Source organism: Vicia villosa, unplaced genomic scaffold (assembly GCF_029867415.1).
Source record: "Vicia villosa cultivar HV-30 ecotype Madison, WI unplaced genomic scaffold, Vvil1.0 ctg.002544F_1_1, whole genome shotgun sequence".
Classification (NCBI taxonomy): domain Eukaryota; kingdom Viridiplantae; phylum Streptophyta; class Magnoliopsida; order Fabales; family Fabaceae; genus Vicia; species Vicia villosa.
This window is the reverse complement of record NW_026705963.1, coordinates 63,135-76,242: the sequence shown is the minus strand read 5'-3', so window position 1 is coordinate 76,242 and position 13,108 is coordinate 63,135. Positions and strand designations below refer to the sequence as shown.

At 32.2% G+C, this 13,108-nt stretch overlaps 1 protein-coding gene across 1 annotated transcript; it reads left to right on the top strand.

Annotated features, from left to right (window-relative positions):
* The first annotated feature begins 11,139 nt into the window (after nucleotides 1-11,139).
* Nucleotides 11,140-12,214, top strand: LOC131639141 (zinc finger protein GIS3-like). Its single transcript, XM_058909645.1, has one exon. It carries the CDS (start codon nucleotides 11,231-11,233, stop codon nucleotides 12,044-12,046), a length of 816 nt encoding a protein of 271 aa, XP_058765628.1. The 5' UTR covers nucleotides 11,140-11,230; the 3' UTR covers nucleotides 12,047-12,214.
* The last annotated feature ends 894 nt before the right edge of the window (nucleotides 12,215-13,108 follow it).

Here is a 13,108-nt window from a genome sequence, read left to right as displayed (position 1 = left end):
AATCATAAAATTAAGGGTTAAATATATTAAGCCCCCCTGTCATTATAGCGAGTTTTAGTTTACGCCCCCTGAAGTTTTTTTTTATTAAATGCCCTTTATAAAATCCAAAATCTGGATTTACCAAACCCTTTTACCACATTTGCTGACTGGGCTTTGACTTGCTGGATGATGTGGCAAAAGGGTTGTATAAATAATTAATTGAATTATATTTAACCACTAATACCTCCAGATTCCACCACCACCACCACCTCCATCGCGAGAATAACCACCTCCACCGCCACTTCCTCCATATCCACGATCCCTGCTTCTACCATAACCAACACCACCGTATCCTCCTCCTCCCCCACAATACATGCAATGTATACTGACACTTTGTTTGTTATCATAACATTAAAGGAAAGAAAAAAATAGGAAGAAAAAGAGATTATGTTTGAAGGAATAATTACTTTCTTACATGAAAAACTGTTTGTTAGAATCATTATGTTGGTATGGTGTTTAGCATCTATTGCATGTATTGACAATAGTATACTTTGGCCAGCCCAAACTTGATCATTTAAAACTGCATAGGTGACAGAGTGGTGAGAGTTGCCTTGCTGTTCTCTTTAAAACTGCTATGAATATATGGTGCTCTTTAGTGGCTATAACTTAAAACAAAATAATGAACAATTTTCTGGGTCTGGTTTATTGAAATTTCAAAACAAATTTAATCATATGATATTACATCTCATGCTTCTCAGAAGGTGAATATAATACAATAAAAAATGTGCTCTTTAAAACTTATAGAAACTTGTGGCCTAGAATCTAATGGTTCTAGCAATGGGTATACTTCTCTTGGATGTTGGATGTTGTTAAAAGTTATGTTAGTTTTTCTTTTTTTTCGTATTTATAGCTTACAGTGACATTGATTGTATTTATTTTAAGCAAATACTTATACACAAATTAAAATTTTGTTATTCTGTTTTTTATTTTGTAGATTTTTGTTGAGGTTGTAAGGGCTTAGTATTCAACAGGGGAATCTAACAGCTGGAGCTCAGCTTTATGGGAAAGTTATTCTTTTGTGTGACAATGGCTTATATACAGATATTGCTGTGATTTTTTCCTTTGCATCGTAAACTTTTCATCTTTAAAGATGTGGAATTTCGCATTGCATGCCCTTACAAGCATTAGAATGAAAAGAAGCTCCACAGAGCCGATCCTAAGCTGTGCAGAATGCTCGGATGATGAGGTATGCTCTAATGCTAGCAAAGATGAAGGGCTGGTGTGCCCAATATGCTGGGAGTCCTTCAATATAGTTGAGAATGTGCCTTATGTCTTATGGTGTGGCCACACCCTCTGTAAAAATTGTGTCCTATTACTTTAGTGGGCTGTAATGAAATTTCCTACCCAACAAATCAAGATTCCGTTCTTCGTTACTTGTCCATGGTGCCACTTATTATCATTCAGGTTCATCTACAAGGGGAATATGAAATTTCCTCGCAAAAACTTCTTCCTTCTTTGGATGGTTGAGAGCCTGAATGGTGATAGGCATAATGATTCCTTCCAACATAATCTCTTTTTCTTCCTATTTTTTTCTTTCCTTTCTAATGCTATGATAACAAACAAAGTGTCAGTATACATTGCATGTATTTTGGGGGAGAAGGAGGATGTGGTGGTGTTGGTTATGGTGGAAGCAGGGATCGTAGATATGGAGGAAGTGGCGGTGGAGGTGGTTAGTCTCGCGGTGGAGGTGGTGGTGGTGGAAACTGGAGGTATTAGTGGTTAAATATAATTCAATTAATTATTTATACAACCCTTTTGCCACATCATCCAACAAGACAAAGTCCAGTCAGCAAATGTGGTAAAAGGGTCTGGTAAATCCAGGTTTTGGATTTTATAAGGGCCATTTAATAAAAAAAAACTTCAGGGGGCGTAAACCAAAACTCGCTATAATGGCAGGGGGCTTAATATATTTAACCCTAAAATTAATTAGAAGGGGGATGTGAAGGAAGTGCAATGCTATTCTTACCAAAATTTTGATCATTATGTAAGAGATTGTTGCTTCAATAAAGAATCCAATTGTAGTGACAAAGAAGAAGCATAATTTGCACATGCAAGCAAACGTGATTATGAGGAGATCATATTAATGGCTAAGACACATTTGGCACGATATTAAAATAATGTATAGTATGTTGACACAGGTTATAGTAACCATATGACAGGAAAAAATATTAGTTATCAAGCTTGATGAATTAATGAGAAGGTATTTTATATTTGCAAATAACAACATAATTACATCTAAGGGTATATGGAGTATTATTATGAAGAGGAAGGTTGGACAAGAAGGAATCACATGTGATGATGTGCTATGTGTTCCTTCAATGACAAGTAATTTGCTAAGTTTGGGCTAATTTCTTAACAAGAACTATACAATTAATATGAAGTCAACATGCTAGACCATCAATGTCTTTCATCAACCACAACTGAGGATCAAAACTAGCTTTGGCATCAAAGATATGGCCATCTAAATTTCATGAGTCTGAACCTAATGCACATGAAGAAAATGGTGTATGGAATGCCTAATATAAAAGTTCCAAATTATTTATATAAATAAGTTTGTGTGGCCAAGCAGACAATGAACTCATTCAAGCATGGCTTGCCAATGAAGTCAAAGCAGAAGTTAGCGATTTTTCACTCAGGTGTATATGGACCATTTAAACTAAATTCAATGGGATGCAATTCCTATTTCATAACCTTTATATATGAAATGTGCAAGTATATGGGGATTTACTTGATGGAAAATAAAATTGAATTATATTACAAATTTCAAGATGCTAGTAGTAAAACAAGTTGAATGTGATATCAAGAAGTTGAGAATTAGTATGGCAAATATACCTCAAATGAATTTACATAATTATGTGAGAAAGAAGTAATTGAGCATGATATGATATATCCTTACACACCTTATCACAATGGTATTGTTCAAAGAAAGAGCAAAAGTATATTGAACATGGAAAAAAGCATGCTCAATGCAAGACAATTTCCAAACCATTTATGAGGGGAGGCAACCTCAAATGCAATTCACATCATCAATAGATGTCCAACAAAGAAGCTGAGCAACAAGATACATAGATCATGAAATAAAATAATTGACAACTTTCTAATAAAGTTAAGGTTCAACAAATGCACATCATAACATGAAGCATATGTGAAAGGCACAAGTGAACAATATCAAATAATTCAATACCTAAATACATATGACCTTTTGATAGTATGATCAAATAAAACTAAAATGATAAAGTTCAAGAATAACATGAAGAATGAATTTGAGATGTTATACCTAGAAGACTTGTTTTATTTTCTATGTATAGAGTTTGTAAACACAAAACAAGGAGTTTTCTTGCATTAGAAGAAATATGCAGAATATATCTTGAAAAAAATTCAACATAAGCAATTGCAGCCCTGCAATTTCTCCCAAGGAAAAGGCCTCAGATTGAAGAAGGACACAAAGGATGAACTGGTACACAGAACCTTGTACAAGCAATTCATTAGTTCACTAAGTTACCTATGCAACACGAGACATGATATTTTTCATAGTGTGGGCTTGGTAAGAAAATTCATGGAGGAACCAAAATCATGCCATTTTCTTGTAGCTATAACGATCCTCAGATACATTAACGGAACAATAGACCATGAAACACTCATACCAAATCAAAATAACTCAAGAAGATAAGCATAAGCATATGGATATTCTGATTATGACTGGGAAGCAGATTAAGATGATAGGAAGAGTACAGTTGGTTACTTGTTCATGATTGGAGAAACTCAAAATTCATGGAGATTAAAGAAACAAGGGATAATATCCATGTCTTCTTGTGAAGTTGAGTATGTCGCAACCTCCTATGCAGGTTTCTAAGCATTATGGAATAAATTTTATTGGAAGAGTTGAATTTTAGTGAAGTTGTGAAAATCAAGTAGTTAATTGACCACAAATCAGCAATTGATCTAGCAAATCATCAAATAAGCCATAGAAGAAGGAAAAATATAGAAAGAAAATATCATTTTCTAAGAAAACCAAGTTGGCAATGAGAAATTGAAAACTGACTACTATAAGAGTGAGCTAAAACTTGGAGATATTCTAACCAAGTGATGACAGTTCATTAAGTGATTTTTATGAGAAAATTTGGATGAAGTCTGAAAAATATTGACCAAAAGCAAAGCTTAAGTGTAAATAAAGAAGCTAAAATCCAAGTGTTTACGATGGAAATTTGTAAACAAGTGCTAGTCCTCTAAAATAACGAATATCTTGGTTGCTCGCAGGATCGACTAGATTGATCCTAGGAGATGGTCTAAGTTTCGAGATTTTAATGTTTGCATCGTGTTCATTCTTGGTTTGGTTTGTGGTTGATTTGTAAGTACAAAAAGGAAAATATATTGAAAGGTAAAATAAAGTGCAGGAATGTTAAAGGGTTTTTGACTCGAAAAGGATAAATAAAGATAAAAGACTTTACTGAAGATAAATGTAAACTGATAAAAGGTATTGTAATTCGATTAACATTAATTGTTAATTCATACGTATATTCTCAGCAATCGTTTCTCATTGCGCCTTGATACTTTGAATATGATTGAGTTTTGTACAAATTTGAACATCCTAAAATCTAACGCTAAGATTCTAGTTTATACTAATTCGACCCTAACGACCTTTTCCTAACGGAATTCCACGTTATCCATTTGCATACCCCTAGATCCCTAAGGATTCCATGCGTCCTTTTGGAGAAGACAAATCATTTTAAATTTGAATCTTCTTCCGCTCGAGGCGCCAAAATTCCATCAATGTGGTTGTTGAAGCTTGTTCACTGAATGCTCTGAAAATATCCTAAGCGTGTTATCCTAGTTTTCAAGGATATTTGCTTAACCAATACTTCGACAAGGTAAAAAACCCATTTTACACCAAATGATACTTCGAATAGCCTATGAAAGGCCATGTTTTATGTCTCTCTTTGAAACATCTTCCCTTCAGCAAATCCTCCTTTCGTCCGTCGAAGTTCGCAGCTAACACCAAGGCAATAAAGAAATAGGCACTTAAGGAAATTTGTTAAGAAAAAGGTGAAAAACGTGAGATTTTCCACTGGATTTCTCGCTCCCGCGGTGCATCTTGTCGTGGCGTAATGAGGCTTGCATCACAACGTGATGTTGACTGACGCGGCGTGATGGTTTTTTTTGGTTGACACGCGTTTTATTATTTAAAGGGTCGTTTGGCTAATTTTTAAAGGGTTCCAAATCAGAGAGAGAAAGTGACTACTAGGGCCTTGAAAGGGAGATTATGGAGTGATCGCGTCGCAAGTATAGGAGTGTATCAGAGTAATATAAAAAGTGTCAAACCCACAGGGACTTAATAGTCAAACTATCATTTTCTATTGTTACGATGTTTGTCTAAGGCTTATGAAAATAATGTTAGAGTTGTGCAAATAAAGTAAATGAAAGGCTTGAATTAATATAAGGAATGCGATGTTGGAATATGGTTCTCATCAATTCGTTGATACTTTTGGTGTTCATAAATTGAATATCTATGGGACAATATTTTCTACTTTGAAAAGAACTAATTGAACAGGAACTGTCGCTTTCGCATATTCAAAACCGGCTTTTATTCTCTAAATTATACCATCCATTGTAATAGTTGTAGGCGCTTATTGCATTAAATAAATAAAATATATTTTAAGTAATTAGACTCTTTACTCAGTTGAAAAGTAATTTTGATTGGAAAATAATAGTTTAAGGGTTCCCGGAGCTCGCATTGGCAAACCATACCTTAAACTTACAAACGTATCCAAAAATAGGTTTAAAAGTACTTTATTAAAATATTTATCTTCCTAATTAATTAACAAATGACTTTCGCGGTTTTTATTAATTAAAAACTAAACAATATTATTCTTTTGTACCAGACGACTTTCGATCTTACCTGGCGTATATGGTTCTACTTTCGTAGTAACCGACAAAATAAATTTAGAAAAATTGTAATTAAAACCAAAACAGCCCCAATAGAGTTTCTCAAAGAACATTTAGATTATTGTCGAATCGATGGTCCTCACATTCCAACACTTATAAAATTAACTAGACATAATTATAACATAAAGTAAAGCGATTGATTCGATTATACGATAAATCAGAGTAAACATAAAATAATTAAAAGAAAGGTAAAAGATGAATATGCGATTAAATAAAGAGACGTTAAAGTAAAGATAATGAAATTAAATAAACCTGCTCCGAAGAGACTTTAATCTGGTACAACTTGAAATAAAACTTCGGATGAATGTAAATAAAGACAACATAAAATGCTTCAAATAAAAGTGTTCCAATCTCCACAACAACAAAAGCTTGAACAGTGATATAACCCCTCGATATGACGAGTTATATCTTTTAATCAATAATTTATGCCTAGAATTGTGCTAAGATTGGATGCCTCAAAAAGAGAAACTAAAGACCTATTTATAATGAAAAATAAAACCTAAAAGGATGGTAGAAGTTGCTGACTTCGTGTGCTAAAAAATAGGAGAAGATGGAGGGAGTGGGAAGACTTGGTCAGGCTCAATTCAACTCCAGCGAGTTTTGATGAGTGGAGACCGCCACACCTCTATGGCGAACGCCATGCTCTTAAAATGGGCAAGACTTGGTCTTCTGACTGTTGAGACATGGACCACTCATGGCCACTAGCATGGTGAACGTCATTGTGGTCGCCTTGAGTGCAAACTGCTCCATTTCTTCTATTTTTCGTCCGTTTTGCTTCGTTCATTCGCATATGACTCTTAAATAGAAAAATACCCGAAACACACATAAGTACCAGCATAAAAGAGAATATTTTCCAAAAATTGTTTCCTAATTGATTAAAAATCTATTTATCAATTAGGACTCCATGAAAATTGAAAATTTTCTTTGATTATAATCAAATATCAATCTGATAATTATCTTTAAAGATATGAACTCCTAATCGATTGATACCATCTTAAATATGCTTGATTTAGAGAGAGATTAAGTCTTTAATCGATTGAATCCAATGCTTAATTGATTAAACTGTCCTTTTTTCAACTTCCTTAGTCTGTCTGGGCATTAAATTGCTTTGGGATTTGAGTTTTCTCGTTGCACCCCTTACTTAAGCTTTGCACCCCTTCATAAGTCAGACAAAATACTGCTTAGAGCTTCTCAAGAAGTTCGATATGAAAGACACAAAAAGTATCTCAACACCTATGACATCTAATATGCTTATTGACAAACACGAAAGAGGAGTTGACTTCAACATTACTAGGTATAGAGGTATGATCGGATCCTTACTCTGTTTAACTTCGAGTAGGTCAGATATCCTGTTTAGAACTCACTAATTGAATCATTAATCATCTCTCAATAATTATACTAGTGGTATTGATTGAATACCTTGTGTATCGTCATTAATTCAATTTGTGATTGTTGTATATCGATTACATGTTTACGCGTATTAATTTCTATTCAAGTATAATTCTCTCTAAAACTTTTATGCACATACTCTGAAAAACCTATGATATTTCGTTTTCTAAAAATCTGTTGATTTAAAAAAAATCTATTTACTCCTCTCTAGACTATTTTCTTACACCATATTCTCACCAAATAGAAGAATAGTCATCTCCTTGAATCTCTTGATACGATAGGTGATCCAAAATATTATTTCTTCTCAAGAGAAATGCTTCTTAATGACATTTTATCCAAAAATTAATTAACACCTTTTCGACTAGAAGGTTTCTCAAATAGTGTTTCTTTAGAGGATATTTCGTTCCTAATGATGTTCTTTCAAACAATACTTTTATTGTTTTTTGTAAAGATCTTTTGAAGATGAGGAGGAAGATGATAAAGATTCATTTGATGTATTTGAATATCTTTCCTCATCCTTAAGAATTTGAATTAGTTATCTAAGCTTCTCTATGATTACCTTTATGTTATATCTTTCTTGAAATTCATCAAGAAATTTTTTATCTTCATAATCAAGCACCGAATCAGATTTATGATACCGGTTCTTGAATCTTAGATATCTGTTACAAGCAAAAAAATTTAAGATTAAAGTTAATATTTGAGAACAAACTTTTACTGGTACCTCATTTTCCTTGACACATGTGTCTACCCTTTTTATCTTAATTGGAATGGCATAGATTTCCTTACGGATCTCCCATATTTCTTTGGTCGTTCTATAGTGAAAACATGCAAGAACTCTACAAATAATTGGGTTTGTCTACCAATTCATTCTCTATAAATTAACAAAAACAAATGGAACATTTAAAACAAAAATTCAAAGATCACAATCAATACAATAAAAAAATATATATTTTAATCCTTTCTTTTCATATGCTAAACCTCTCACCATCAAACGATGGGGGTTTATTTAAGAAAAGTCTCTTGTTAAAAATAGAAGAAGTGTTTAAAGCCATTTCTCTACCTCTTAACACGATTAGTCTTATAATATAATTTAGGCTCTGATGCCAATTGTTTATCCAATTGACTCCAAACATAAGAGGGGAGTTGAATTATATTGATTGAAAAATATTGTCCAATTATAAAAATGAACATGCAACTTCTCCATTGTGGAACTGAGGACTGGTGTGGTTTTATTGTGGAACAGACGGCTCTGAAAGCTGTTTCTAGTAAAGTGGTCAAATATGAGAAAGTGTGTATCGATAGTCAACATGCTTTCATACCATTTGCCTTTGACACTTTTGATATCCTAGCACCAGAAATAGTTGACTTTTTACATAGAGTCCAAAGGCTTATGAATAGCAATGTTGCATCTCCTAGTCTATGAATGTACTTTTTAAGAGGATTGACAACACAACTTGTTATTTGTTTGTCTTCTATTTCTGTATAAATTTGATGAACGATATAAAATTTAATACACCCTATAAAAAAATAAAAATAAAAATATCCTAAAAGATTAATAAAAATTCTTTAAATTGATTCTATTATTAAAAAATAGTTTGAGTAGCTGAATAGAAGAATTAAAGAAAGAAGAAAATATGAGGAGAAAGAAATAAGTCGTAAATAAAATAGAGCAATTGAAATTAAAGAGATCAATAAGGGAAAGAAATAATGCACTAGAGATTTCTTGACCTCCTCTCGTCTTAAAGAATTTCTTTTTGAGAGTTTCACTAAAGATGCGAAATTTTCACTGATTATGTCTACAAACTTTTTTACAATTAAATAGAGATTTTAATAGGTAAGTCTCACGAATCAAACAAGATATTTTAGCAAGCTAATCTCCAAACCGAACTACATATTTTCACATACTAATCTCTAAATCAAATAGAACTTTTAATAATTGAACTTATAAATCAAAAAAAAAAATTTAACCAGTTAATCTTAAATACCTAACTGAAATTTAAACTGATTAATCTCACCAACCAAACAATAAATTCTTTTAAATATTACAAATGATATACCCTCTTTAATAAATTACAACTGTTCCACCACAACACCAGCCCAAAGTTTATTTCAAGTAATAAATTTTTTAATTCAGAACTTCAAAAATTTAACTCAAACTATAAATTATTCACCGACTTGATTTGTTGATAAAAATATATTTTACTTTGTTCGTAAGACATGCAATATCCTTTGTTCTCCCTAAAATTCATTTTGTTTATTTTAATCAATCAATCAATTAATAAATAAATATATAAAACTAGAATTAAAAAACACTTTCAAATATGTTTCTCCAAAACCGAATTTCATCGAGACTCCAATAATTCTGTCTAAAGTTGTGATGATCTAGACATTCAAGTCATGAGTAATAAATAAAGCATGGGTCCAGAATACTACTTATTAAATTCAGCTACTCTATCTCTTTCAATATATATTCACCAAATCAACAAGTACACTAGTTTTTTTCCCTTCTAAAACAACCAAATCAACAAGTTCATTCATTGGGTGAGACTCTGAGGTTCCCTACAAACTCTAGCTAACTTGTAGCTTCTATCCATGTGTTAGGTGTTACTCTAATCCAATCATTTTTTATTTTTATACAAGAACAAGACTTTAAACCTGTTTTGTGCCATGCCATGCCATGCCATGCCATGCCATACTCTTATCACATGCATATCACATTCTCTGAATCCATCACCCTCTGATTGTAGGAATAATAAAATGAATCCTCGTTCTGAACCCATTACATCTCTGATAACATACTGTTCATTAGTCAAATTATTTATGACAAAGTCACCTTTGTAGTAAATTAACTGTTGAAAAGATCAGACAATTCCAACCATTTGGGTCCCTTTCTTGTGCCTCTTCTTGGCTTCTGTTCCCATTTTTTAACACACTTTTCTCTTCCTTCAGACATCCGCATAATAAATAAATATACATCCCATATTTCTTTCCCTTCCATAAATATTTTTTAAAGTAAATAAAATATCAATAACTACTAAAAAAATATACAAATTTATTTTTAATCTAAAATAAAATAATAATTATTAGAAACACATAAATTTTAGATTGAAGTTTGAAATACTATATTCAACTTAATTAACAATATATATATATATATATATATATATATATATATATATATATATATATATATATATATATATAATTTCATAAAAAATTAAATTAAAATAATAAAAAAAACTTTAATTTATAAATATTCATAATTTGCTTACATTAATAAAAAAAATTATTCTAAAAATTAAACTTTGAACCAACATCTTACACTTATTTAATAAATTAAAATTATTTGAAAATAATAAAATATTAATAAATATTTAATAATAATTGAATATGAATATCGTAATAAATAAACTATTCAACAAAACTTTAAAATATTATAATGTTACTATATTTTTTGTTAATTTTCATAAAAAAATGTTATAATAATTCAAAATTTTCAAACAATTTTTTTATGATGGTTTAATAATTAGAGTTTCTAAATAGATAATTGCAGATTCGAACTTGCACAAATTCAATCAAATATTGATGAAGCTTTAATGAAATTGAACAATCTTTTTAAATTGGAGTTTATCAATTACTTTTTAACTCAATCATTTTATTTAATTATTTTTGTTGGTGTGTGTCAAAAGAAAACCAATTGATATTGAATCCTGTGTATAAATAGACCCCAACACATGCAACACCTCCTTAATATAAACACATCTAGTGTCCCTCTTCTTGTCTCACACTTTAACAACTCTTTCTTCATCACAATCCTCAAACCCTTCTATCCATCCAAAATCCACAACCAAACCCCTCCATGGATAACAACCACCATAATCACTACAACAATAAAACAACCTCCCAAACACGCCTTAAGCTCTTCGGCTTCCACGTCCAAGAAGACGAAACCATGCACGATATTCTTCAACAAGACTCAACAAACAAAGCCACTTCAACTTCCCCTTCAACCTCAACTTCCCCTTCAAGATCACCGGAATCTTCCGGTGTCGGTGAAGCCTTTCCACCTTCCTCCGGTGAGAGAAAATACGAGTGTCAATACTGTTGTAGAGAGTTCGCAAACTCACAAGCACTTGGTGGACACCAAAACGCGCATAAGAAAGAGCGTCAACAACTCAAACGTGCTCAGTTACAAGCTAACCGAAACGCCGCCGTTTCGTTTGTTAGAAACCCTATGATCTCCGCCTTTGCTCCTCCGCAGCACTTGCTTGCTCCGTCAGGGTCCATGATGGTTCCACCTTCCTCGTGGGTTTACGTGCCGCCGCGTTCTGCTCCTCCGCCCTTCCACGTGTCGGTTTCTCACGGCTGCGTTTTTCCGTCGGGAAACGGAAACGGAAACGGAAACACCATGATGAGTAGTAACAATAATAGTAGTAATAACTTTGCGGGTGCAGGGATGTTTCCGTGTGTTGGCGTTGTAGGGGATTCGGCGTCCGCATTGTCAACGATGCAGGTACAAGGACGGGCCCACCTGATTGATGGGCCCTGTTTGAGTAGGTTCAGTGGGCCCAATTTTGATGATTCATTGGGCTTGGATTTGCATCTTAGTCTTGCGCCAGCTGCGGCTCGGTCTTACGGCTCGGCTCAGCTTGGTTATTCTAGATGCTCCCCTTAGAAACAGTATTATATATATGGCTGCTTGTAAATTTTTTAATTATTTTTTTTTCTTTTTTATGCGGATTATTTCAGCTGGTAAATGGAAAAAACGAAATTATTATCTAACAAAGAAGTATTTGAAAATATTTGAAATCTATATAGAAATTATTTATAGCAATTGACAAGTTTTAATTTCTGCTTAAATTTTATGAAAACTTTAGTTCACATGATAACATAAGCCTTTATTTGAAAGTACTGTGATTTGTTCAGATGAAAATAAAACATGAAAAAGAGTTTGTGATAATTGGTTTGATGTTTGATTCATTATAATTGAATTTATATTTCATTATGTAGATCTACCTAAGATCAAATTGAGAGTACTCATGAAATCAATTGAGAGGACTCTTGAAATCAATAAATAATGGCTAAATTTTTCAGAAATCAAACTATTTTTTTGTAAAAAATAATAAGTTATTTTAATGCAACTTTTAACAGAGCTCAAATCCATGATCTTACTGATCATAAAATTTGAGTCGGACTCTACTTATTGTTTTAAATAAGGAATTAATTAATATTTATGCATCAATATTTATTAAAAATTGCATTAAAGAATTGTAACATGGTTAAAACTATACAACAACAACCAAATGACTATACCAATCGTTAGTTGGTCCAGTGGTAATTGGTGTTGGACTTGGTAGGAAGAACTACGTTTCACTATAACTATTAATGTTCTATCTAAAATTATATTTTTATCCAAATTTTAATTTTGATATCTTTTTTAATAAATTTTAATTGTTTGATTTCACTCTCCATTCACTCTCCATTTGATATACTCTTTATACTATAGAATCTACAAATCTTTTATGTACATGTTCAAACTACCTAACTATATTTTTCTCTTAATATTTTAATTTCTAACCATATTTTGTCTAGTTTTACTATACATCCAACGCAACTTCTTCATTTCTACTACATTTATTTTATTCTCATATTGATTCTCAACTGCCAACATTATGTCATATACAACATTGTAAGTCAGCTTGAGTGGTACATTTGCGTCACATAATACCCTAAAACT